This window comes from Doryrhamphus excisus, linkage group LG1 (assembly GCF_037039965.1).
Source record: "Doryrhamphus excisus strain RoL-2023G ecotype Guam linkage group LG1, RoL_Dexc_Guam_v1.1, whole genome shotgun sequence".
NCBI lineage: Eukaryota > Metazoa > Chordata > Actinopteri > Syngnathiformes > Syngnathidae > Doryrhamphus > Doryrhamphus excisus.
Genome location: NC_136357.1, coordinates 27,257,501 through 27,282,597, shown reverse-complemented (window position 1 = coordinate 27,282,597; position 25,097 = coordinate 27,257,501). Strand labels below are relative to the sequence as shown.

At 36.2% G+C, this 25,097-nt stretch overlaps 3 protein-coding genes across 3 annotated transcripts in view; 1 reads left to right on the top strand and 2 right to left on the bottom strand.

The window, feature by feature from the left end:
• Positions 1-1,877: 1,877 nt before the first annotated feature.
• On the top strand, positions 1,878-8,003 carry cilp (cartilage intermediate layer protein, nucleotide pyrophosphohydrolase). The gene is made up of 8 exons (XM_078793013.1): positions 1,878-2,015; positions 3,077-3,130; positions 3,212-3,481; positions 3,561-3,737; positions 4,614-4,919; positions 4,981-5,089; positions 5,173-5,321; positions 5,393-8,003. Exons 1-8 carry the CDS (start codon positions 1,952-1,954, stop codon positions 7,750-7,752), a joined length of 3,489 nt encoding a protein of 1,162 aa, XP_078649139.1. The 5' UTR covers positions 1,878-1,951; the 3' UTR covers positions 7,753-8,003.
• Positions 8,004-11,544: 3,541 nt separating this feature from the next.
• Positions 11,545-19,566, bottom strand: eif3jb (eukaryotic translation initiation factor 3, subunit Jb). The gene is made up of 8 exons (XM_058078329.2): positions 19,403-19,566; positions 19,165-19,253; positions 17,086-17,140; positions 16,901-17,010; positions 16,728-16,824; positions 15,306-15,470; positions 15,158-15,231; positions 11,545-12,833 (listed from the first exon to the last, which is right to left on the bottom strand). Exons 1-8 carry the CDS (start codon positions 19,413-19,415, stop codon positions 12,705-12,707), a joined length of 732 nt encoding a protein of 243 aa, XP_057934312.2. The 5' UTR covers positions 19,416-19,566; the 3' UTR covers positions 11,545-12,704.
• Positions 19,567-19,784: 218 nt separating this feature from the next.
• strc1 (stereocilin 1) overlaps positions 19,785-25,097 on the bottom strand; it is a 33,021-nt gene continuing 27,708 nt past the window's right edge. The window contains 5 exon segments of the mRNA XM_078793782.1: positions 19,785-20,094; positions 21,553-21,703; positions 21,810-21,907; positions 23,684-23,832; positions 23,921-24,063. Coding sequence (XP_078649908.1) covers positions 19,991-20,094; positions 21,553-21,703; positions 21,810-21,907; positions 23,684-23,832; positions 23,921-24,063 — 645 coding nt within the window. The 3' untranslated portion in view covers positions 19,785-19,990.

Genomic DNA, 25,097 nt, shown 5'->3' with positions numbered 1-25,097 from the left:
AAATGAATGAATGAATGAACATTATTAGAGACCACTAGACCTGAAATAACACCCCTATAGTCACTTTTACACTCCTGTTACACAATATAGTGAAGTATTACAGTATTTACAGTGTAAAGAAATGGTCATGCGTGGGTTTGACGGGTACTCCGGTTTCCTCCCACATTCCAAAAAAAACATGCTAGGTTAATTAGCGACTCCAAATTGTCCATAGGTGTGAATGTGAGTGTGAATGGTTGTTTGTCTAAGTATATGTGCCTTGTGATTGGCTGGCTCGCCTGATTTATTTTCTTGTTAAATTATATTTTTCAATGTGCCCCAGGCGAATAAAAAAAAAAAAAAAAGGGTCCCCGGGGCCGCACTTTGGACACCAATGACTTCTGTTGAAACCTTGTAATATTTCTCACAGTAAATATAATAGGAACAATTCCATTGACCTTGAAGCTGTGTGATACTTTTATCCACGAGGTTATTTTATCCACAGCGGAGAGCACACGGGGGGGGGGGGGGGGATGAGTGTTGTTCCTTTTTAACGACTCTACCAGCGAAAGTATGCAACGCTGCTTCTGCTACTATCATTAGGGGCCCACTATCACACAAAAGGGAGAAAACTGATGCTACTTCCTCTGTGGTGCGTTCAGGAAAAACACGAAGAAGATCTAAAATCATCGTGGCTTTCAATTTTAACGATTTCAAAAAGAAATTTAATTTGGGGCATGAATGTGAGTGTGAATGGTCGTTTGTCTATATGTGTCCTGTGATTGGCTGGCTCGCCCGAAGACAGCTGGGATAGGCTCCAGCACCCCCCACGACCCTCGTGAGGAGAAGCAGTAGAAAATGAATGAATGAATGAATGAAAAACATTTTAAAACCTTTTCAAGAACAAATAAAAAATTTAAAAAAAATTAAAAATAAGGTTGCAATTTTATGAAAATTTTTTAATGTATTTTTTTTAATCTTAAATATTTTTCTTTCTCTTTTGGCTTTTTGGACATGTCCCAACCATCTCGGGTCTGGATGACATTTTTAGCTAATTGGTTGTTTTTTTTTTAGATGTAATTTAATATGTCTGATGAAGGTCAAACGGGACCCAAACGTTACCTAAATAAACGAATGAATGAGAGCGACACCTCTTTTTGAACTACGGTGAATGAAATGTAATTTTTAAAAATTCACAAAAAAACACGGAATTTTTCGGAGTAGTGAATACTGAATCACGGGGATCCACTGTACGATACGGGCTGATTTTTTTTTTAAGGATGTAATAGTAATAACAGATGTACTAGTACAAGCATGTAATGAAGAGGAAGGAAGGAAGGAGGGAGGGGGGGTGGTGTTCCTGGCAGGCGAGTATAAAACACACACACAGAGAGAAGGAGAACGTTGAAGTTCACTTGAAGACCAACAACGGAGGAGAAGAAGGAACATGTGGAATTAGAAAAGCGGAGTGGAACAAGAAGAGGAGCAGGCGAGTATAAAGGTGCACACGGAGGTGAGTAGCTGCAATGTGTACTTTGATACTATTTCTGCACTGGGGGGGGGGGGGCAGGAGGGGGGGGGGCATTTTTCATTTCCATACATATCTGACTCATCGACTATAATTGACATTATTATATCCTGCAAATTTAATCAAATGGGTTTCTATTTTAATGCAAAGTTTTGTGTGTGTGACGATTTGGGAAGTGCTGAAAAAAAAATCAAGCGCTCCCCTTGACAAATGCTGATGGCTAACACAGATGTGTAACCTGAGTCTTGTTTTTTTTTTTTTTGTTTTTTGTTTTCCCTCCCCTCCACTTATTGCAAATGATGTCAAAGTACGAGTGTTATGTCTCATATAATTATTGTTTTTATGTTTTTGTTTGTTTTCTACTCCCGGCAGAAGTAATTGTTTACCTTTTTATCGGATCCTGGTGCCAAACATCACAGAAGGTGGGAGGTTCAAAGTGTGAAAATGGCAGCCAGGCTGTTCCTTGTCGCCCTGGGACTCATTCCGGCTTCAGTTTTTTCAGTTCAAGGTGGGTCTCTGTCAGGGAGAGAGAGAGAGAGAGAGAAAGAGAGCGAGAGAGCGAAGAAATAGCTGATCGGGTGCATGTCCAGTCCAAGCAGCTCAAACGCTGAGACCGTCGATAAAGATGGTATCCTTGGATCTCCACCTATGAAAGGGACAGTATCAACAAAAACTCAAAACCCCCCCCCAAAAAAAAAACACCATTTACCATACTCCATGGTGTTAATAAGTGATATTAACTTAGCTACAGCAATATTGTTATTGTAGCAGCTAGCATGAAAAACGATATTTATCCGACGGGCTAACAGTCGCTAGTTTCAGTGTCACTCACAGACAGTAGAGTGGATACCAAACTCACAATTTCGCTACCAAGACTCAACAAGATGTTCCTTCGTGTTATTATTATTTTTTAACCAGAAGACTGGAGCCCAAGTCTCGTGCTGGAAGATACAGCCATCCCATTGAGAGCGGACATTTTAAGTGGCTGTTTCTTCATTTACCATACCTCATTTACATAAGTGAAATGTATATTAACTAAGCTACAGCAATATTGTTATTGTAGCAGCTAGCATGAAAAACGATATTTATCCGGCGGGCTAACAGTCGCTAATTTCAGTGTCACTCACAGACGATAGAGTGGATACCGAACTCTCCATTTCGCTACCAAGATTCAACAAGATGTTCCTTCGTGTTATTATTATTATTTTTTTACCAGAAGACTGGAGCCCAAGTCTCGTGCTGGAAGATACAGCCATCCCATTGAGAGCGGACATTTTAAGTGGCTGTTTCTTCATTTACCATACTCAATTTCATAAGGGACCTGTATATTAACTAAGCTACAGCAATATTGTTATTGTAGCAGCTAGCATGAAAAATGATATTTATCCGGCGGGCTAACAGTCGCTAATTTCAGTGTCACTCACAGACGGTAGAGTGGATACCGAACTCTCCATTTCGCTACCAAGACTCAACAAGATGTTCCTTCGTGTTATTATTATTATTTTTTTTTTTTTTACCAGAGGACTGGAGCACAAGAACTCAGTCAATGGAATCTTCTGTCTCTTGTAGGACTATGGAGGACTGACATCAAAGATCCGGACCATTCTGTGCACTACTCTGAAGGTAAGCTTGTTTGGGTCCAACTGTATGACTCTCCCGACCATCTGGAGATGCCACATATGTCCATGTTTGTTTCTGACCCAGACAACTACGAGTGGACCACATGGTTCAACGTGGACCATCCAGGCGGCCGTGGGGATTATGAGCAACTGGAAGCAATTCGCTTCTACTACCGCGCCCGAGTGTGTGGGACCCCACGAGCATTGGAGGCCAGAACCACCGACTGGGTCCCGGCGCGAGAAACTGGAGAGAAGGTCCATGCGGACCCCACTGTGGGATTCTGGTGTCTCAATGAAGAACAAGGTCCAGATCGAAATTGTTCCAACTATGCAGTACGATTCCTTTGTCCCAAAGGTTTGTTCCAGATGTTGTTCTTGAAGTTAAACCAATGACAAGCAATCTGCAGATGTCACTCCGTATTTGTCCAACACAGGTATCGACCTGAACTTTCAGGAAACCTGGAGTCCATGGTCAGACTGGAGTCCATGTTCTGCTCTCTGTGGTCAAATGGGAGTCCAAATTCGCTCCAGGAGCTGCAATTCTGATCCAACTCTTTGCAGTGGCCCAACGGTAGAGAGAAAGGAATGTCACGGACAGGAATGTCCGACAGGTAAGATAGACTCACTGGTACTTGACCAAGTCACAAGTGACTCCAGGAAATCTAGTACCAAAGTCACTTGAGTGATATAAGAACTGGTAATGTTAACTGCATCGGACTCGACAAAATGAAAAAAATTCACAGACTCAACCGACGGTTGAGTTTTCGAGAATTTTTCGATTCGAGGTTGCTCGACTTGAGACTTGACGGGTTGACAAAGACGGATGCTTCACTGACTCTCTGACCACAGTTCAACTTGTACATCAATGATATCGCCAAAGTCACGAAAGACTTAAAGCTGGTATTATTTGCGAAACGAAACCGGAAACCAGAAACCGAAAACCAGAAACCAAAAACCAGAAACCGAAAACCAGAAACCAAAAACCAGAAACCGAAAATCAAAAACCCGAGAAACCGAAAACCAGAAACCGAAAACCAGAAACCTGAGAAACCGAAAACCAGAAACCCGAGAAACCAGAAACCCGAGAAACCAGAAACCCGAGAAACCCGAAACACCCGGAAAACCTGAAACACCCGGAAAACTCCTAAACCAAAGCCTAAACCTAAACCAAAGCCAAAGCCAAAGCCTAAGCCTAAGCCTAAGCCTAAAATTAAAAATTAATCACTGAAATGATATTAGGAAAGCAGGAAGTGAACAAATGTAACAGTTACTAATTGTAAAAGTACCAGATGGAGGGGTAGGATTTAATAAGCTTTGTTTCTTCCTACTCCTTTTGGACATGTGGAACTGTGAACTGATTGGTACTCGACAAAGACTGGAGTTCCACTGAATCATGGGTAACTCCAGTGAATCAAGACCTGGACTTGTAAGTACTGGTAATACTAGCTGTAGTAATACCAGTAATACTTGCTTTGTTTTCCCGTCAGAATGCACCCTGCAGTGTCTGATGGGGAGGGTCAACGCAGAGTGTGACGCGTGCATGTGCGAAGACCACATCCTGTTGGGCTCGGCCCGCGGCGCCGGCGGTCTCATTGCCGAGGGGGCGGCGATACTCGTCTCCAACAAACTCCTCACCCTCACAGACCATAACGGACATTTCCGTATCCCCGGACTCTGCCCCGACGGCAACACCACATTGACGATTCGACTGCAGGGCCATGCCAACCTCAACGTTGTCGTTCCGAAGAACACCGAGCGTACCTCGGTCGTTAGCGTTCAGCTGAAACGAGCAGGTACGGTAAACATGTTCCGATCTGATTGTTTTCTTCCTGTAATCGAATCCCCATTTCCCAGAGAAGCTTCATGTCTTGAGCAACCCTGATACCAAAGCCAGAAGGGAGGGTCAAACCGCCGCCTTCTGTTGCAGTGTGTCCGGAGTACCGCAACCGGACAAGTATCAATGGTAGAACCTGATGTTTTTTTTTTTGTTCGAGTATCACAAAAAACGTTTTTCGTTTTTTGTAATGTCTTCGTATGAACCAACAGGTTCCATAACAACAGTCTCTTAGAGAAACATTCGGAGAGAACCTTGGTTCTCAAGGATCTGCACCCCGAACAAGCTGGCGAGTACTACTGCAGGGCAAGCGGTCCATCCGGGGCCATTAAGACCAAAGCGGCTACTCTCAAAATTATCGGTAAGTGAACTACGAATACGAAGAATCATAATAATAGTGACGACTAATATATGCTGGTAATAAATTTTCAGGCAGAAATAGCCGCTCCTGCGACCCCAGGCCTGATTCCCAGTTGATACGTCTTCCGCACGACTGCTACCAAAACAGTACAAAGTCATTTTACTACGATGTGGGTAAATGTACTTCCGGTACATGCGCCGGCCGATTGGATAGCGGTATCAGATGCAAAGATAAAGTAGCGTACTGCTGTGGCGTAGCAAAGATGGAGGAGAAGCATCTAACGTGTCAGGGGTACCGATTACCCGTGAAGGTGGTTACCGAATGCGGATGTCAGAAATGCGTGGACACGAAGGCTATCGTGCACGGTCGAGCCGTCGCGGCAGATAACAGTGAACCGATGAGATTCGGACACGTTTTTATGAACGGTGTAAGAATCAGTCGTACGGGTTACAAAGGTACTTTCACCATCCACGTTCCTCCTGAAACCGAAAGGTTGGTTCTGACGTTTGTGGACAACATGAATAAGTTCATCAACACCACTAAGGTGCTACCGTTCAACGCCAAAGGAGGTGCCGTTTACCATGAAATCAAACTTCTGAGAAAGAAAACGCCGGTGACGATTAGCGCTTCGGAAAGCAACACTCTTGACCTCGGCGAGGTAGAAGGTCAGGAACCGATGGCTCATATTCAGATTCCGCCCAATTCGTTCTATAAACCCAACGGGGAAGTGTTCGCAGGAAACGTTAACGCTAGTGTAACATTTCTGGACCCTAGAGATGTTTCTACAGCAGCTGCGGCCCAAAGTGATCTCAACTTCGTCGGGAATGACGGAGATACACTTCCGCTTAGAACCTACGGAATGTTCTCGGTCGACTTCCGTGACGGAGAAACCAATGAACCTCTGAATGCGGGTGAAGTCAAAGTCCTACTGGATTCTACGCAAGTGACAATGCATGAACATCGCAGTGCCATGAAGTTGTGGTCTCTCAACCCGGATACCGGTCTTTGGGAGGAAGAGGGAACCTTGGAGTTTGAGAAGAAACCAAGAACTAAACGGGAAGAAAGAACATTTCTGATCGGTAACATGGAGATCAGAGAGAGGCGTCTTTTTAACTTGGACGTTCCGGAGAACCGGAGATGTTACGTGAAAGTGAGGGCATTCCGAAGCGAACGTTTTATGCCCAGCGAACAAGTCGAGGGAGTCGTAGTGAGCCTTATAAATATGGAACCCACTGCCGGGTACTCCACGAACCCTCGCGCCTGGGGACGTTTTGACAGCGTCATTACCGGTCCCAACGGCGCTTGTCTTCCCGCTTTCTGCGACGAGTTAAAGACTGACGCTTATTCCGCATTCGTTACGGCTAACCTCGGCGGCGAGGAACTGGAAGCCGTGGCTTCGGCGCCGAAACTCAACCCTAATCTCATCGGAGTGCCTCAGCCTTATTTGGGGAAACTGAACTACAAACGCACGGATCACGAAAACCCCAAACTGAAGAAAACTGCGTTCAGTATCAACTTAGCAAAACCGAGTCCAAACGCAGCCGAGGAATCGAACGGACCGGTGTATTCGTTTGAGAACTTGAAAGAATGCGAGGAATCGCCGTTCAGCGCCGCGCATTTCCGTTTCTCGCGAGTGGAAGGCGATCGTTACGATTACAACACGGTACCGTTCAACGAGGACGATCCGATGAGCTGGACCGAAGACTATCTGAGTTGGTGGCCCAAACCCATGGAATACCGAGCCTGTTACGTGAAAGTCAAAATGAACAGCCCGCACGAGATTAACGTACGATCTCACAACATGGGCGGTACTCACCCGAAAACGGTGGGTCAGCTGTACGGACTTCGAGACGTCCGAAGCATCCGCGACATGGACCACACGGCGTTGTCGGCGGTGTGCCTGGAATTCAAATGCAGCGGAATGTTGTACGATCAGCAACGTGTCGATCGGACGTTAGTCAAGGTGGTTCCGCAGGGTAGCTGCAAAAGAGACCACGTTAATCCGCTTCTTCAGGAGTACCTGGTGAACCATTTGCCGTTAGCCGTCAACAACGACACAAATCAGTTCACGATGCTAGCGCCTCTCGATCCGCTCGGGCACAACTACGGGATTTACACGGTAACAGATCAGGATCCCCGCGCGGCTAAGGAAATCGCACTCGGGCGATGTTTCGACGGCACATCGGACGGTACTTCTCGAGTTATGAAGAGCAACGAGGGCGTAGCGTTGACGTTCACTTGCGGCGATCGGGAAGTGACACGACAGAGCGTATTCCAGGCGCTACAGAGTTCTCAAGGTCGGATAAGCGGCGGCGTGGCGAGAGGGGACGACAAACAAAACAGACGGCGGCAAAGAGCCAACGCGTCCCGGAATAGTCGGAGACGGAGCACCAGAGATCCTCAAGGAAGAGGAACCAAAGCCAGAAGCTAAATATACATCACAAAGTGATAATTATGAATATTAACCAAATATCATTTAGTACTAAAATAACAAAATACATCAACCGAAGCCTATTTCTGTACTATGCCATGATGGTCATCCTTACACGTGTACTGTAGCATTTACTTGAAAATGTAAATATTATATTTATTACTATTAAAATTGTTGCAGGATAATGACATCGCTGTATTTGACTAATGAAAACAATTATGGTGTTGCTTGGATTTTGCCAGATTAAAAACGTGATTTCTCGTTCGTGAAGAAAATCACGGGCAATAAGGATAATAATCACAAATAATGAAAATTGTCTGTTTTCCTTCTCTTGTAGCATAGTGTTAATGGATTATTTTTGTGCTTAGAGCATACAATGTTTTCTAAATATATATATATATATATATTTGTTGTTTTCTAAGTAAATATGTTTTCTAAATAAATATATATTTATAATAAATTTTATATATTTTAAAAAATCAGGTACTTTTACAATCAGTAACATTTGTTCACTTCCTGCACTGAATGTAAATAATATATATATATATATATATATATATATATATATATATATTTAATATATAGTTCTCAAAAAAATATATATACAAAATATAATATAAATATAATATAAAATATTAATATATTTGATATATATATTTTTTTCTTTTACTGAATCATACTGATACATTTTTTTACCCATTATGTCATTGTATGGTCATATGTGACAAAAAATAAAAATAAGTAAAACTAAAATAAAAGTAAAATGAAAAAATAAAATAAATAAATCACTTAAATTATATTAGAAAAATAATAATTATATATTTAAATATATAAATAATAATAAATAATAAATATATATTTTTGATACATTTTATATATATATTTTAAAAAAACAGGTACTTTTACAATCAGTAACATTTGTTCACTTCCTGCACTGAATGTAAAAAATATATATATATTTAATAGAGTTCTCAAAAAATATATATATACAAAATATAATATAAATATAAAATATTAATATATTTGATATATATATTTTTTTCTTTTACTGAATCATACTGATAAATTTTTTTACCCATTATGTCATGGGTCATATGTGACAAAAAATAAAAATAAGTAAAACTAAAATGAAAAATAAAATAAATCACTTAAATTATATTAGAAAAATAATAATTATTTTATTAGGAAATAAACAGAAACCGAAAAATTGAAAACCTAAACCTAAAATTTAATTAAAATAAATCACTTAAATTATATTGGGAAAGCAGGAAGTGAACAAATGTAACAGTTACTGATTGTAAAAAGTACCAGATGGAGGAGTAGGATTTAATGAGCTTTGCTTCTTCCTACTCCTTTTTGGACATGTGGAACTGGGAAGTGATTATGGGATGCATTCAATTGTAATCTGATGCATGTTCAAATGAAATAAAACCATTACCATTACAGCCCTTTAGACAAGAATTACCAGCCCAATTTATATTACATTCCTATAGTTCACTGTTGACACCGGATTGTACAATGCGGGAGGGATTCGACAAGGCCGGCTAGCTAGCGAGCTAACCAGTTATCCTTAAATTCCATCTAAAAAGGGATTCAAACTGTGTGGGAAATAAAGAAGCCATACATTTTCCACTTCCACACAGATTGAGAGAACCTTTTTCCCTCTGCATCCACCCATGCCTGCATCAAACACAGAGGGATTAGGGTAATCTAAGAAGGATGGATGTCCTCATCCATGGAAGATTAGTGCCACCTAGTGGCCAGATTACTACATATCACTTTCAGTTCAATAGGTATGTTTTAACTACCATGAAATGGCAACTGTTTTCTGGAGAAGAAAAAACACAATATTTAATTTAACATTTTTCATTGTGGCTGCACGGTGGACGAGTGGTTAGCCCGCAGACCTGACAGCTAGGAGACCCGGGTTCAATTCCACACTTGGCCATCTCTGTGTTTTGCACGGGTTTTCGCCGGGAACTCCGGTTTCCTCCCACATTCCAAAAACATGCTAGGTTAATTAGCGACTCCAAATTGTCCATAGGTATAAATGAGAGTGTGAATGGTTGTTTGTCTATATGTGCCCTGTGATTGGCTGGCTGGCTCGCCCGAAGACAGCTGGGATAGGCTCCAGCACTTCCTGCGACCATCGTGAGGATAAGCGGTAGAAAACGAATGAATGAATGTTATGTGTTTGCATGCTAATGTTAGCATTGCTAGCATGTTAACATTAGCAGAGCAGCATTTTTAGCCATTTTTATAGGTAGACACTATAATGCTAGGACTAAGACTTGGCACTATCATGTTCGGTGTTAGCATGCTAACATTAGCACAATAACATTTTTTTTAGCTCGACACATTAGCACTATTGTGTTATGTGTTTGACTGCTAATGTTAATATTGCTAGCATGTTAACATTGGCATTGTAGCATTTTTAGCCATTTTCATAGGTAGACACTTAGACACTATCATGTTCGGTGTTAGCATGCTAACATTAGCACAATAACATTTTTTTAGCTCAACACATTGGCACTATTGTGTTATGTGTTTGATTGCTAATGTTAATATTGCTAGCATGTTAACATTGGCATTGTAGCATTTTTAGCCATTTTCATAGGTAGACACTTAGACACTATCATGTTCGGTGTTAGCATGCTAACATTAGCACAATAAAATTTTTTTAGCTCGACACATTGGCACTATTGTGTTATGTGTTTGACTGCTAATGTTAATATTGCTAGCATGTTAACATTGGCATTGTAGCATTTTTAGCCATTTTCATAGGTAGACACTTAGACACTATCATGTTCGGTGTTAGCATGCTAACATTAGCACAATAACATTTTTTTAGCTCAACACATTGGCACTATTGTGTTATGTGTTTGATTGCTAATGTTAATATTGCTAGCATGTTAACATTGGCATTGTAGCATTTTTAGCCATTTTCATAGGTAGACACTTAGACACTATCATGTTCGGTGTTAGCATGCTAACATTAGCACAATAACATTTTTTTAGCTCAACACATTGGCACTATTGTGTTATGTGTTTGATTGCTAATGTTAATATTGCTAGCATGTTAACATTGGCATTGTAGCATTTTTAGCCATTTTCATAGGTAGACACTTAGACACTATCATGTTCGGTGTTAGCATGCTAACATTAGCACAATAACATTTTTTTAGCTCGACACATTGGCACTATTGTGTTATGTGTTTGATTGCTAATGTTAATATTGCTAGCACGTTAACATTGGCATTGTAGCATTTTTAGCCATTTTCATAGGTAGACACTTAGACACTATCATGTTCGGTGTTAGCATGCTAACATTAGCACAATAGCATTTTTTTCCAATTCCACACTCTGCCATCTCTGTGTGGAGTGGGTTTTCTCCGGGTACTCCGGTTTCCTCCCACATTCCAAAAACATGCTAGGTTAATTAGCGACTCCAAATTGTCCATAGGTATGAATGTGAGTGTGAATGGTTGTTTGTCTATATGTGCTCTGTAATTGGCTGGCCACCAGTCCAGGGTGTACCCCGCCTCTTGCCCAAAGACAGTTGGGATAGGCTCCAGCACCCCCACGCAACCCTCGTGAAGATAAGCGGTAGAAAATGAATGAATGAAAAACATTTAAAAACTTTTTCAAGAATAAAAAAATAAATAAAAAAAATTTTAAGGAATTTTTATGTATTTTTTTTTAAATAAAAGAAATGAATTTTTCATTGATCCAATCTGGCGTATCGTCTCATCTCGTTACGTCTTGTCCCGCCTAGTAAAACGACACACACGATTTCGACCAGTGATTTATTAAATTAAATGTTTATAAAATACTGCAGACGCCTTAATGTCAACACAGAAGCCAATTCTCCATGTAACATTGCAACTGGTCAACTTCTAGAAAAAGAGAAAACAGATCGCTCTCAAAATGGCTGTAGCCCATATGAAGACACGGTATGGGGGGGGCGGGGGGACCCCGGAAATCAATCCCCCCCCCTTTTTTTTTTCCTCGCCACACTTGATACAAGCCTGCAGTTGTAGTGATTAGAGACCTTTTTTTTTTTTTTTTTTTAAACATGTTCACTCAATTTCTAGCATCCAGTTTTCAGCGCTAGTATAAATGATATTTTGTCATGCACAAAAAAAAAAACATAATACTCTTGCCTCCATTGTTTTCCCAAAACAATCCCAGAGACCGACTGATAAGAATGGCTGTGGTGGTTATTAAGTCAATTATTTATACTTTTATATTTTTCCCTTTTATCTTTCAAAATGTGCTGCGCTTTTCTGGGAAAATAAACATCGTTTTTTTTTTTTTTTTCCATTCCCCCGGAATAAAATATCTCCATTCATAAAGATTGAATAATTGCTTTGTATTTGGCAACCCGCTTATAGATACTATATACTGTTAGAGAAAACCATCCACGAGTGAGACCTAAAATATATATATACACATGACATTCTGCTTTTTTAAGAATTTGCATAGAACCTTCTGTTTCTATGTCCCCTACGTACGTGTGTGTGTGTGTGTGTGTGTGTGTGTGTTTAACTGCGACGGCGTCTGCTATTCCCGAACCGGAGCGCCATTTCATTCCGAATGAGCCCTGGAAAGGAGACAACGGGAAGCGAGTTAGCGAACAGATAAACTTGATGATGATGATGCGAATGTGCGTGAGAGTCCAAGATGCGTGATGAGAGAGAGAGCGAGAGAGAGAGAGAGAGAGAGAGAAAAGGCAATTCCATATGTTTGAACATAAAGAGTGAAGAAGGTGAGACCGGATGCTTCCAGTACAGTCCCTGAAGTCACTGAAGCATGATGAAAAGGGGGCGGGGGGGGCAACACAAAGTTCTGATCTTCCAGGATGGCACCGGACAGCATAAGAAGGTAGAGCTGCATCACTCAGGGTTGGAAAGAGAGAGGGGGGGGGCGTGACGTGGCCGTTGTAGCCTGTGTCACATGAAGTCCTCGTACTCCTGGGCGTAGCCGCCGTCAAAGCCGCCATAGTCCAGGTCGTCTCGCATCTGTGCTTTTAAACCGCCGCCGGGTAGGACGCCTTTCTTCTTTTTCTTGCCTTTGTTTTGCTGGGGAGAGAAAAACGACGCTACGTCACTCTCGCCGTTTTAAAAAAAAAAAAAAAAAAAAAAAATCGACCGGTGACCACTTGTTTGCGGGCGACTGCAGCCCGCTAGTCAAACAACATGCATATTAAGTGTTTTTTCTACACATTCTTGGTCTAAATTAAGCCTTTTCGAGCTTTAGAAAAACTAAATGAAGGTAAAATTAAATATAATTTTTTTAAAAATATTTTTTAACTTTCAAAATGTGAGTTTTAACATATTTTAGAGGCGTGAAATAACACCGCAATAGTCATTTTTCATTTTTAATTTGAAAAGGAGAAGCCAAAAATGTACCACTTCCACACGGGAAGAGAAGAGAGCCTTTTTTCTACACATTCTTGGTCTAAATTAAGCCTTTTCGAGGTTTAGAAAAACTAAATGAAGGTAAAATTAAATATAATTTTTTTAAAAATATTTTTTAACTTTCGAAATATGAGTTTTAACATATTTTAGAGGCGTGAAATAACACCGCAATAGTCATTTTTCATTTTTAATTTGAAAAGGAGAAGCCAAAAATGTACCACTTCCACACGGGAAGAGAAGAGAGCCTTTTTTGTACACATTTTTGGTCTAAATTAAGCCTTTTCGAGGTTTAGAAAAACTAAATGAAAGTAAAATTAAATATAATTTTTTTAAAAATATTTTTTAACTTTCTAAATATGAGTTTTAACATATTTTAGAGGCGTCAATTAACACCGCAATAGTCATTTTTAATTTGAAAAGGAGAAGCCAAAAATGTACCACTTCCACACGGGAAGAGAAGAGAGCCTTTTTTCTACACATTCTTGGTCTAAATTAAGCCTTTTCGAGGTTTAGAAAAACTAAATGAAGGTAAAATTAAATATAATTTTTTTTAAATATTTTTTTACTTTCTAAATATGAGTTTTAACATATTTTAGAGGCGTGAAATAACACCGCAATAGTCATTTTTCATTTTTAATTTGAAAAGGAGAAGCCAAAAATGTACCACTTCCACACGGGAAGAGAAGAGAGCCTTTTTTCTACACATTTTTGGTCTAAATTAAGCCTTTTCGAGGTTTAGAAAAACTAAATAAAGGCAAAATTAAGTAAAACACAAATACAGTACTCGCTTGTTTATAGTGGTTAATTTGAGTTAAATTAATGATATAGAATTAAATGTTAATTTTTTAACTTTCTAAATATGAGTTTTAACATTTTTTTAGAGGCGTGAAATAACACCCCAATAGTCATTTTTCTACTTCTATCATCCTTCCTTTACGTCACATGATTCGGGGTATAGTGTCACGGCAGGCCGCTAGCGTAGCAAAATACCGAGCTAACTAGTAAACTTAAGTGTTTCAAATTAATTTGAAAAGGAGAAGCCAAAAATGTACCACTTCCACACGGGAAGAGAAGTGAGCCTTTTTCTACACATTCTTGGTCTAAATTAAGCCTTTTCGAGCTTTAGAAAAACTAAATGAAGGCAAAATTAAGTAAAACAAACACAGTACTCGCTTGTTTATAATGGTTAATTAGAGTTAAATTCATGATATAGATTTCAATGTTAATTTTTTAACTTTCTAAATATGAGTTTTAAAACTCATATTTAGAAAGTAAAAAAAATATTACTAAAGAACAGAAAACGTACCATGAACACCAGAAACTTTAAATTATTATTATTTACTCAAAATTATTTAAATTATTTGTACACATTACTGTTTACGCCAGGGGTCTCAAACACGCGGCCCAAATAGTTTGAGGCCCCGCCTTGATATGAAAGTTTAATGTTAGTGCAGCCCGCGCAAGTTTGATATGGATGCTGTATGGTATCATGTACCCAGAAAAAATTATTACGTTTGATTAATGTTCATGTTAAAGGTTAAATAACTCTTAATAGTTATCCTCCCTGTCCGTGTGGAAGTGGTAAGTTTTGCGCTAATAAGTTTAAAGGAATTAAATTAAGCCTTTTCGAGCTTTAGAAAAACTAAATGAAGGCAAAATTAAGTAAAACAAATACAGTACTCACTTGTTTATAATGGTTAATTAGAGTTAAATTCATGATATAGATTTCAATGTTAATTTTTTAACTTTCTAAATATGAGTTTTAACATTTTTTTAGAGGCGTGAAATAACACCCCAATAGTAATTTTTCTACTTCTATCATCCCAGGGTATAGTTAATTTTTAAATATTTTTTTTACTTTCTAAATATGAGTTTTAACATATATAGTATCACAGCAGGCCGCTAGCGTAGCAAGGTAGCGTGCCAACAGTGCCCTCTGGCTGCCATAGTAACAAACTGTCATAAAAAGCACTCAAGTCTCTTACCTTTTCTTGTTTCTGTTTTTCACTAAGTAGAACCGAAAGGGAATTACTGATTTTCTTCAAGTCGTCCACTTCCACTGAGAAAGCGCAAACAAACAAAGCGTTAGAAGTCAGGATTTGGACACAGGCATTTGGGAATAGACGCGCTTACGTGCGATACAGAGCTCCCGAAACAAGGAATCCAAGAAGCTGGAATAATGCACTGATTTTTCAAACTGGGATAGCTTTTCTTTCAGCAGTTTCTCCAACTCTGTGAAGTCCTCTTTGGAAGATGGACACATTGCATCAATGCCAGCTACTGAAGAGCTTCCGACTCCTGAAACCGACAATTTATGTTGAGAGATGAACTTAATACCACTGCTTTTTGAACCTAAATAAAACTAAAATCATGCGGTTTGCTAACAGCAGAAAGGACACGCACCAGCAAATACAAATAGACTGTGTAGACATTGAAAGGGTGAACGAAAATTAATTTCTGGGGATCACAATAGATGAAAATATGAGCCGGAAACCTCATATTACAAATATACAACATAAGGTGGCCAGAAATATTTCAATATTGAACAAAGCAAAATTTGTTCTCAATCAGAAAAATCACTCCACACTCTTTATTGCTCTCTGGTTCTACCGTATCTTACTTATTGTGTGGAAATATGGTGCTAATAACTATAAAAGCAATCTTCACTCGCTAAATGTACTGCAAAAAAGGTCAGTAAGGATAATTCATAATGCCGCCAACTCCTTATTTCCAAAATCACAAATAAACTTGCTGATGTAGTTCATCTTCAAACAGATCATATCACCTTGTACTTGGGTATGTGACAAAAAATAAAAAATGTAAAAATAAAATAAAACTAAAATAAAACAAAATAATTAAAATAAATAAATATAAATCACTTAAATTAAAAAAATGAAATAAAATTATAAAATAAAACAAAATAAATAATTAATACACAATAAATCGCTTAAATTATATTAGGAAAGCAGGAAGTGAACAAATGTAAAAAAATGCACAGAATGTAAAAATATATATATTAAAAAATATATATATACATATATATATACAAAATAGAAATATAATAATAAAATATAAATACATTTGATATATTTTTTTACTGAATTATACCGATACATTTTTTTACCCATTATGTCATTGTATGGTCATATCACCTCGTACTTCAGTATGTGATAAAAAATAAAAGTAAAACTAAAATAAAACTAAAATGAAAACTAAAATGAAAAATAAAAGAAAAATAAAAGAAAAAATTATATTAGGAAAGCAGGAAGTGAACAAATGTAACAGTTACTGATTGTAAAAGTACCAGATGGAGGGGTAGGATTTAATAAGCTTTGCTTCTTCCTACTCCTTTTTGGACATGTGGAACTGGGAACTGATTGTGATGCATTCAATTGTAATCTGATGCATGTTCAAATGAAATAAAACCATTACCATTACAATAACATGCACAGTCATCGCTGGTAATAAATCTACATGGTGGCCATAGTAGTACATGATGAGAAAAGATGTAAACAACCCACTAAGATACTTCACTGGGCACATCTCCAGTCTTACCGAAGGCATCTTTTGCCAACTCCAAGTCGGCATCTTGCTGCAGCTTCTGCACCCTTAACTTTTCTGCAAGTTGGTCTTCCGGGCTAAGATTATCTTGCTAGATAAAAATAAAAACACGTTATAAAAAAGACAACACGGACGAGTTGAAGGGAGAGACAAAAAAAAAAACTCACCTGAACTTCCGATTCTTTTTCTTTTAGTTCCTGTTGTCTTTTCCTGAAACGGTTTTCTTTCTCTTTAATCTTCTCACTCAACTTTTTCTTTTCAGACACCTTTGGAACGTCTGTACACAAATAAAAGATGTTTAAGCGGCACCGTGCCGGGAGAAGAGTCAAGGTGCGAGCATTTAATAAAATACCAGATTGGTCAGCTTCTCCTTTTTTGTCCTCCTCTTCCTCATCGTCCCAGTTGTCCTGTGAAGAAAACAAAGTGGGTCACTTTCTAATTAAGAAAAAAAAAAAAAAAAAGTTCCGCTTGAATTTTATAATTTCACAAAAATCTGTTGTTCCGCCATTTTTTGTTGGGAACTTATATTTTCCTGAAACCTAATTATGTTCTATTGCTGATTACTAAAGAACAGAAAACGTACCATAAACACCAGAAACTTTAAATTATTATTATTTACTCAAAATTATTTAAATTATTTGTACACATTACTGTTTACGCCAGGGGTCTCAAACACGCGGGCCAAATAGTTTGAGGCCCCGCCTTGATGTGAAAGTTTAATGTTTGATATGGATGCTGTATGGTATCATGTACCCAGAAAAAATTATTACGTTTGATTAATGTTCATGTTAAAGGTTAAATAACTGTTAATAGTTATCCTCCCTATCTGTGTGGAAGTGGTAAGTTTTTCGCTAATAAGTTTAAAGGAAATAACTTGAAGGCTACTGTTTAGGTCGCTAGCGCTCTAGTTTGCGAGTTAGCGTGTGTCTCAAGACCCTGCAGTTGCGCAATATGTTGTAAATAAAAAGAGTATAAATGTGACTATAGTCGTGTTTTGTCATGTCTACAGGGCTCTAATAATGCTTTTGTTCATTTTAATCTGAAAAAAATAATTTGTCTACCCACCAACTTTATGTGGTTTAAGTTTTTATTATTATTATATTTATTTATTTATTACTGATCGATTGATTTTCTTTATTCTTGATTTGTTTATTTATTTTTCATCTTATTTTGTGTAAAAAAAAAAGATATTTGAGAACAATGGAATGTTTTATCGGAGCTTTTCTTGTAGAAAATCGGAAACAAAGCACTGACAAAGTTTATATATTTTTCTGTTTTTAATAAATGCGATTTTGATATTGTGCAATGACAATAAAGGAAGTCTATCTATCTAGAAACAACATATTCTTCATAATCATCTAAAATAGCCGGTACTCACATTGTTAAAATTTGAAAAATGTCTGGGATTGAATGTGTTAATCACAAATATGGGCGTTAACAGTTTACACATTATTTTACAGTCCAGTAAAAGTATTTGTACAGTGTTAATTGAGGATTTCCAGTATTCAAACTGCAGTTAAATAATGCACTTAGTAGTTATTTAGTAATACAAATACATGGAAATATAGTTAAATACTACCTCTGCGAGTGTGTCAATCAGAAATGAGTATGAAAATATTTGTAAAGGCAGCACAGGTGTACCTAATACAGTGGCCAGTCATCCGTTTTCTGTTTCCAGAAATGAACAATTGAAGGGGCCTCCAAACTAGCACTTTCCCCGAGCCATCAATGTCGGTGCAGAAACCGATACAACGTGCCGAAGAAAAAAAAACACTTTCACCGTTACCATATTTGCCAATATTATTAAAAAAAAAATAATAATAATAATAATCCAAGATGGTGTTTGTGTCATAGCAGTTAGCGGGGTGAGCTAGCTTGCACCTCATGTTGTAAGCGTGTGAATCCGGAGCGTTCAGTTCGTTACACAGAATGCAAAATCGGCAAATCGTTCATGACAACCGATTCGGAGGCACCGTATCGTATCGATTAGTATCGTTCGTGTTTCAAGTCGCGTTCGGGAGACGAAGCTAGCGTCTCGACTTGGTGTAGTTTCCAAATGCAAGGTGAAGCGCTGTTAGCTAGCCAGCATGTTAGCAAGGCTGCTTAGTCAAACGAGATTAGCTTGGGAGTTACGTGAATTTAGCCCTGAGACTTGTGGGTAGATAACTCACTAACTAACTAATATCTAAAAAAAAAAATACGTCGCCATGTTTAATATCAAAAGCGCCGGGAAATTGGATATTACGACATTATATCGACAATACGGCAAGTCACGCGCTGGTTACACTCATGTTACACACGAGTTAGCCGCTAGCTAACGTTAGCTAGTTGGGCTAGCTCAGAAGGTGGCGCTTGGGTTTGACTGTCATATTTAACTCCATTCGATAAAAAATAAATTATTAAAATTATTAAAAGTCCCACATTCGCTTACTTTAACCTCGTCGTCTTCGTCTTCGCCTTCCCACTTGTCCTGCTGTGCCGCCTTTTGAGTCGGCTCCTCCGGTTCGAAGTTGTCAGCGTCTGTAAAATAAAATAAAAAAAAATACTACTTTAAATGTTTAAGAATTACAACCCGTTTATTGTAACAAAGGAACGTATGATTCGTGTATCAAAGACGGTGACGAGTGAATAATTCACTCCTTGCTATCAGCTCCAAGTTGGTGTCTTACCCCAGTCCGCCATGTTGGCTGTGATGCTAATGTTTGACAGGCGACGTCGAATGCTCACTCCTATCCGACTTTCACGACGTCACCGCTGGGAGTGACCTAATTGTCTCCTCTTTTAGCGATAGGATACAAATATGAATACAATAATAAGACAACAATAATAATAATAATAATAATATACGACCGCAACTTGTTTTCTTTCTTATATTCTTCATTAACGACTGCTTGGAAACAGTTGGGCAGTTTGCTAACAAATGGTGACGTCACTGTGACGTCACATCTTTGATTGTGTTCTTCAGGTAATGCCTTTCATATGATAAATATTTAAATATTTTTTTTAATAATGTGAAGCAGTGTGTATCTCAGACAAAAAAAAAAGTATGAATACCTCTTTAATCATGAAGTGAGCACGAGTATGAACAACTCCCAAATCAATACATACATACAATAAATATAAACATCATAAAAGTACATTATAACATAAATAATGACTAACTATCCTCTCAGAAGTGCTTGTTAAATGGAGATATGATAAATGATATATTGTTGCTTATAGAGGGGGTGAGGAGGCCCGTCCTGATCCAGCAGGGGTTAGCGGGGTGATGACCCGGGATGGACAAGGACCATCGGAACCATCAGCAAGGCCAGGATCAGGCACAAAGAACTGGAGCACACCACCTGGCCCCGTGACCTCCCTGGAGGATTAAAGACAAATCATTGGAAATAGAGTACATACTGTATATAGTACTATATATATACGTATATATATATATATATATATTGTATATACGTTATGAGACAACAAATCAAAAAGGACAATCAAATATGGAAAATACAACTCATATCAGACTTTTATGGAAATACATAACTTGTACAGTTATAAATAAAATATCATTTTTTTGATAATTTAATTGTATTTTGTGCATTATTTGTATGCATTTCCCTCACAAAATCCCTTAATAGATTCCTCTAAAATTCACTTTGGATATGTAATCAAAAGGTGAAAATATATATATATATATATATATGTATAAAACAAATACATTTACTTGGTTTGACATCAATAAAAGTAAACAAAATACACAAAAACAAAAGGGAGGCCTAAATAAATATAAAAAATAAAAAAGTTAAATAAAAATGTAAAAAAATATATAAATAAAAAAATGACTTAAATGTGCCCAACAATCCAAAAATGTAAAAATAAAAACAATAAATTGACATGAAAAAAGTGTAAAAAAATAAGTTAAAAAAATGAAGTGAAAACTATAAAAAAAACAATAAAAAAATAAATAAAAACACACACAAAACAAATAAATAAAACAACTTAAATAAAAGAGTACAAATATCTAAACAAACAATTACAAATTCATACCAACTTAAATAAAAATGTAAAAAAAACAAAAGGGAGGCCTAAATAAATATAAGAAATAAATAAAAATAAAAAAGACTTAAATAAAAATGTAAAAACTTATATAAATAAAAAATTACTTCAAAATAAGCCCAACAATCCAAAAATGTAAAAATAAAAACAATAAATTGATGTGAAAGAAAATGTAAAAAAATAAGTAAAAAATGAAGTGAAAATTATTTAAAAAAACAACAATAAAAAATAAATACAAACACACAAAAAACAAATAAATAAAACGACTTAAATAAAAAAGTACAAATATCTAAAAAAATAATTACAAATTCATACCAACTTAAATAAAAATGTAAAAAAAATGAAAGTTACTTTAAAAATGTCAAAAATTAATTGACTTACATAAAAGCAAATAATTATAAGAAAACATTTAAAATAATAAAAAATAAATGCTTCTTACTGAAATACTTAAAGACAAATGCAAAAAACGTACAGGCTTGAATAAAAGTGTACAAAATAAAAAATTACAAATTAGAAATGACTTTAAATAATAGTGTAAAAAATAATAAATATTCCTGAAAAACACAAACATCTAAAAATTAAAAAAATAAATGACAAAAAATTACTTAAAAAAGTGAAAAAAATATATATATTTAAAAAATAATTCAAAGATAATACAAATAATTAGATATGAAAATGACTCAACTAAAACCGGGTCGTGACTTTGTATGGAAATTAGAAATAGTTTGAAAAATGAAACGCGGTATCACGCATCTGTGTGAGCGTTCCTCACCTCGAAAGTCCACATGTCTGTCTTCCCAGGGCATCAGCACCATAGCCAGCGCCGTCCTCTGAACGTCCGATAGCGCTGAGAGCTGCGCGTCTGTCACCGCAGCCGCCTGCTCGTAGGAGAACATGCTTATCTGCCTCTGGTGGAACACCACCTTCACGTGGTTGAGACATGATGACGATGACAAAGAAGAGCCATAAATTAGCGTCTGAATGCCAAATCCCAGCACACGTTTAAAAACACTTTAGCGGAACACTTACAGCAAACTTCTCAGGTGTTATCAGCGAGATAGCCAATGGGGAGATTCCTTCTATTTGCTCTTTCACCAAAGCTGACATGGCCATATCTGGTAGACCAGCTGTAAAAAGTTCATAAAATTCATGTGAGAGGATCACACTTTAAGGGCCATTCCACTCCATCGGCATCCACAGGAAATAGAATTAATAATTGAATAAAATTAACTGTAACATATATTTTTTCTAATTAAGTGTCCTGCACATTCATCTGATTGCATATTGAATTAAATTAACATTTAAACAATCTAAAATAGAAAAAAACGACATACAAACTACAAATACTATCATATTTCACTTTAAAATTGCGACTTACTTTTCTTATTAGAATATGACTTTATCATCTCAATATTTTGACTTTATTCTTGTAAATTTACAGCTATTTTTTTTTTAATTTTCCGACTATTTCAACTTTGTTTTTTTACTCATTTTTTCCCTCGTAATTCTGATTTAATATTTAGACTTTATTCTCATCACAAAACTTTTTCTGCAACCTAATTTAGTAAAAAAATTATACATTCATTCATTTTTTTGTTTGTATCTCATAATGATACAACTATAAAAAAAAATAAATGTTTTCTTTAATATTTCAATTATTTTGTTAATATTTTGTTTTTGTTTTAATAGCTTGTTTTTTGACAATTTTTTAGTTTTTTTTGACAAGTTTTTGAGTTAAATTATATTTTCTAGAATGTTCCACGGGTCAGTAAAAAAAATGCTGCGGTCCACACTTTGGCCACACTCTGCTACACTAATAATAATAATAATATAAAATAATAAAAATAAAAATAAAAATAAAAATAAAAATAAAAATAAAAATAAAAATAAAAATAAAAATAAAAATAAAAATAAAAATAAAAATATAAATATAAATATAAAATTATTATTATATGACAGTAATATTAATGACAATATTATTATTATTATAATTGTTATATAAAATAATATTCATGACATTTTTATTATCATTATTATTTTATTATTATTATCATATAACAATAATATTAACATTATTATTATTATTATCATTATCATATAACAATAATATTAACATTATTATTATTATTATTATATTATTATCATATAACAATAATATTAATAACATTAATAACATTCTTATTCTATTATTCTTATTATTTTCATTATTATTATTATTTTCATTATTATTATTATTATTGTTATATAAAATAATATTCATGACATTTTTATTATCATTATTATTTTTATTATTATTATCATATAACAATAATATTATTATTATTATTATTATTATTATTATTATTATTATTATTATTATTATTATTATTATTATCATATAACAATAATATTAACATTATTATTATTATTATTATTATTATTATTATTATTATTATTATTATTATTATTATTATTATTATTATTATTATATTATTATTATATTATTATTATCATATAACAATAATATTAATAACATTAATAACATTCTTATTCTATTATTCTTATTATTTTCATTATCATTATTATTATTATTTTCAATATTATTATTATTATTTTCATTATTATTATAAGTTATCATATAACAATAATATTAACAACATTTTTTTTTTCAGGGCACCCAAAGCATTTCACAATGACATGAATCAATTATTCTGCCACACACACTGGTGGTGGTAAACTACATCTGTAGTTACAGCTGCAGCTGGGTATTGTGACAGAAACATGGCTGCCAGTTGGCCCCTACGGCCTCTCCAGCCACCACCAAACGTTCGTTCACAGGGAGGTGGAGGGAGCGAGGCATCTTGGTTTAGGAACAAAAAACCAAACCTTGGTTTAGGAATAAATCACGTTAAAAAGACATTTACCTGCCAGAACTCCAATCTCAATGAAGACATCCATTCCCCAGGAACTAATGGGTCCAAACGCAAGACTGTGGGTCAGCAGACCCACCAGGGCCGCCAGTTGTTCTTCGGAGCAGGCCAACCTGAGCTGACCCAGCCATAGAACCGCCTTACTGGGAAATCATCCACGGGGGGGAAAACACGAGAAAAACAGTCAAAACAAAACAGACGTGTAAAATGTAAACGTGTTCACGTGCTCACCTGAACTCCACGGCGTTAAACGAGCTCATGTCCGTGGCTGTAGCGCCACACACCGCGTATCCCACGGCAACGAGCGTGCTGGAGTCAAGCTGGCTGGGATTCAGCTTGGTGGAATTCAACATGGTCGCAAACAGCGCAGACAGCTAGGAGGAAAGCCGGAGTGGTGACCACAGAGTCCAGACCTGAACCCCATTGGGACTTTTAAGACTTTGTACAGACAGTGGCTCCATTAATACAGGGGTGTGCAAACTGTGGGCCGTTTGCGGCCCGTGGTTCGTGGCAGCAATTTGACAAGAAGAAAGTGCAATTTTAAGAATAAAAGGTACTAATATAAAGAGAAAAAATGGATTTTATGACAATAAAGTCATAACATTACGAGTACCGTAAGTACCATAATTAAACCACATAGAGCTGAGATATTAAATAATTTTTTAAATTTTTTATTATTATAAGCAAACTAAATGAAGTTGTCATTTTTGGAAAATTAGGTTGGAGATAAGTCATAATATCATGGGAATATAATCAGAATATTATGGGACTAAAGACATGATATTATGGAAATAAAATCATAATATATTATGGGAACAAAGTCAAAATATTATGGGAATAAAGTCAAAATATTATGGGAATAAAGTCATAATATTATGGAAATAAAGTTAGAATATTATGGAAATAAAGTCATAATATTGTGGGAATAAAGTCATAATATATTCTAGGAATAAAGTCAAAATCTTATGGGAATAAAGACATAATATTATGGGAATAAAGATAATCTTGTGGGGATAATGGCTTGATATGGGAAAAATATGGGAAAATAGTATGGAAAAAAACATGATATTATGGGAAGAAATACACAATATTACGGGAATCAGGTCACAATATGGGAATAAAGTCAACATATCATGGGAATAAAGTCAAACTATTTTGGGAATAAAGTCTAAATTTTATGATAATGAAGTCAAAATAGTATTGGAATAAAGTCATAATATTATGGGAATAAAGACATAATCTTATGGGAATAAAGGCATGATATGGGAATAAAGGCATGATATTATGGGAATAAAGGCATGATATTATGGGAATAAAGACACAATATTACGGGAATAAAGGCATGATATTATGGGAATAAAGACACAATATTACGGGAATAAAGACATGATATTACGGGAATAAAGAC

Coding starts and splice junctions, on each gene's coding strand:
- eif3jb (XM_058078329.2), bottom strand. Junction 15,471..16,727: donor GTTGGCAAAAGATGCCTTCG/GTAAGACTGGAG, acceptor TGTCGGTTTCAG/GAGTCGGAAGCTCTTCAGTA. Junction 12,834..15,157: donor AAAAACAGAAACAAGAAAAG/GTAAGAGACTTG, acceptor TTCTCTCCCCAG/CAAAACAAAGGCAAGAAAAA.
- cilp (XM_078793013.1), top strand. CDS start 1,952: ATGGCAGCCAGGCTGTTCCTTGTCGCCCTGGGACTCATTCCGGCTTCA. Junction 3,482..3,560: donor ACGATTCCTTTGTCCCAAAG/GTTTGTTCCAGA, acceptor TGTCCAACACAG/GTATCGACCTGAACTTTCAG. Junction 4,920..4,980: donor CGTTCAGCTGAAACGAGCAG/GTACGGTAAACA, acceptor CCCATTTCCCAG/AGAAGCTTCATGTCTTGAGC.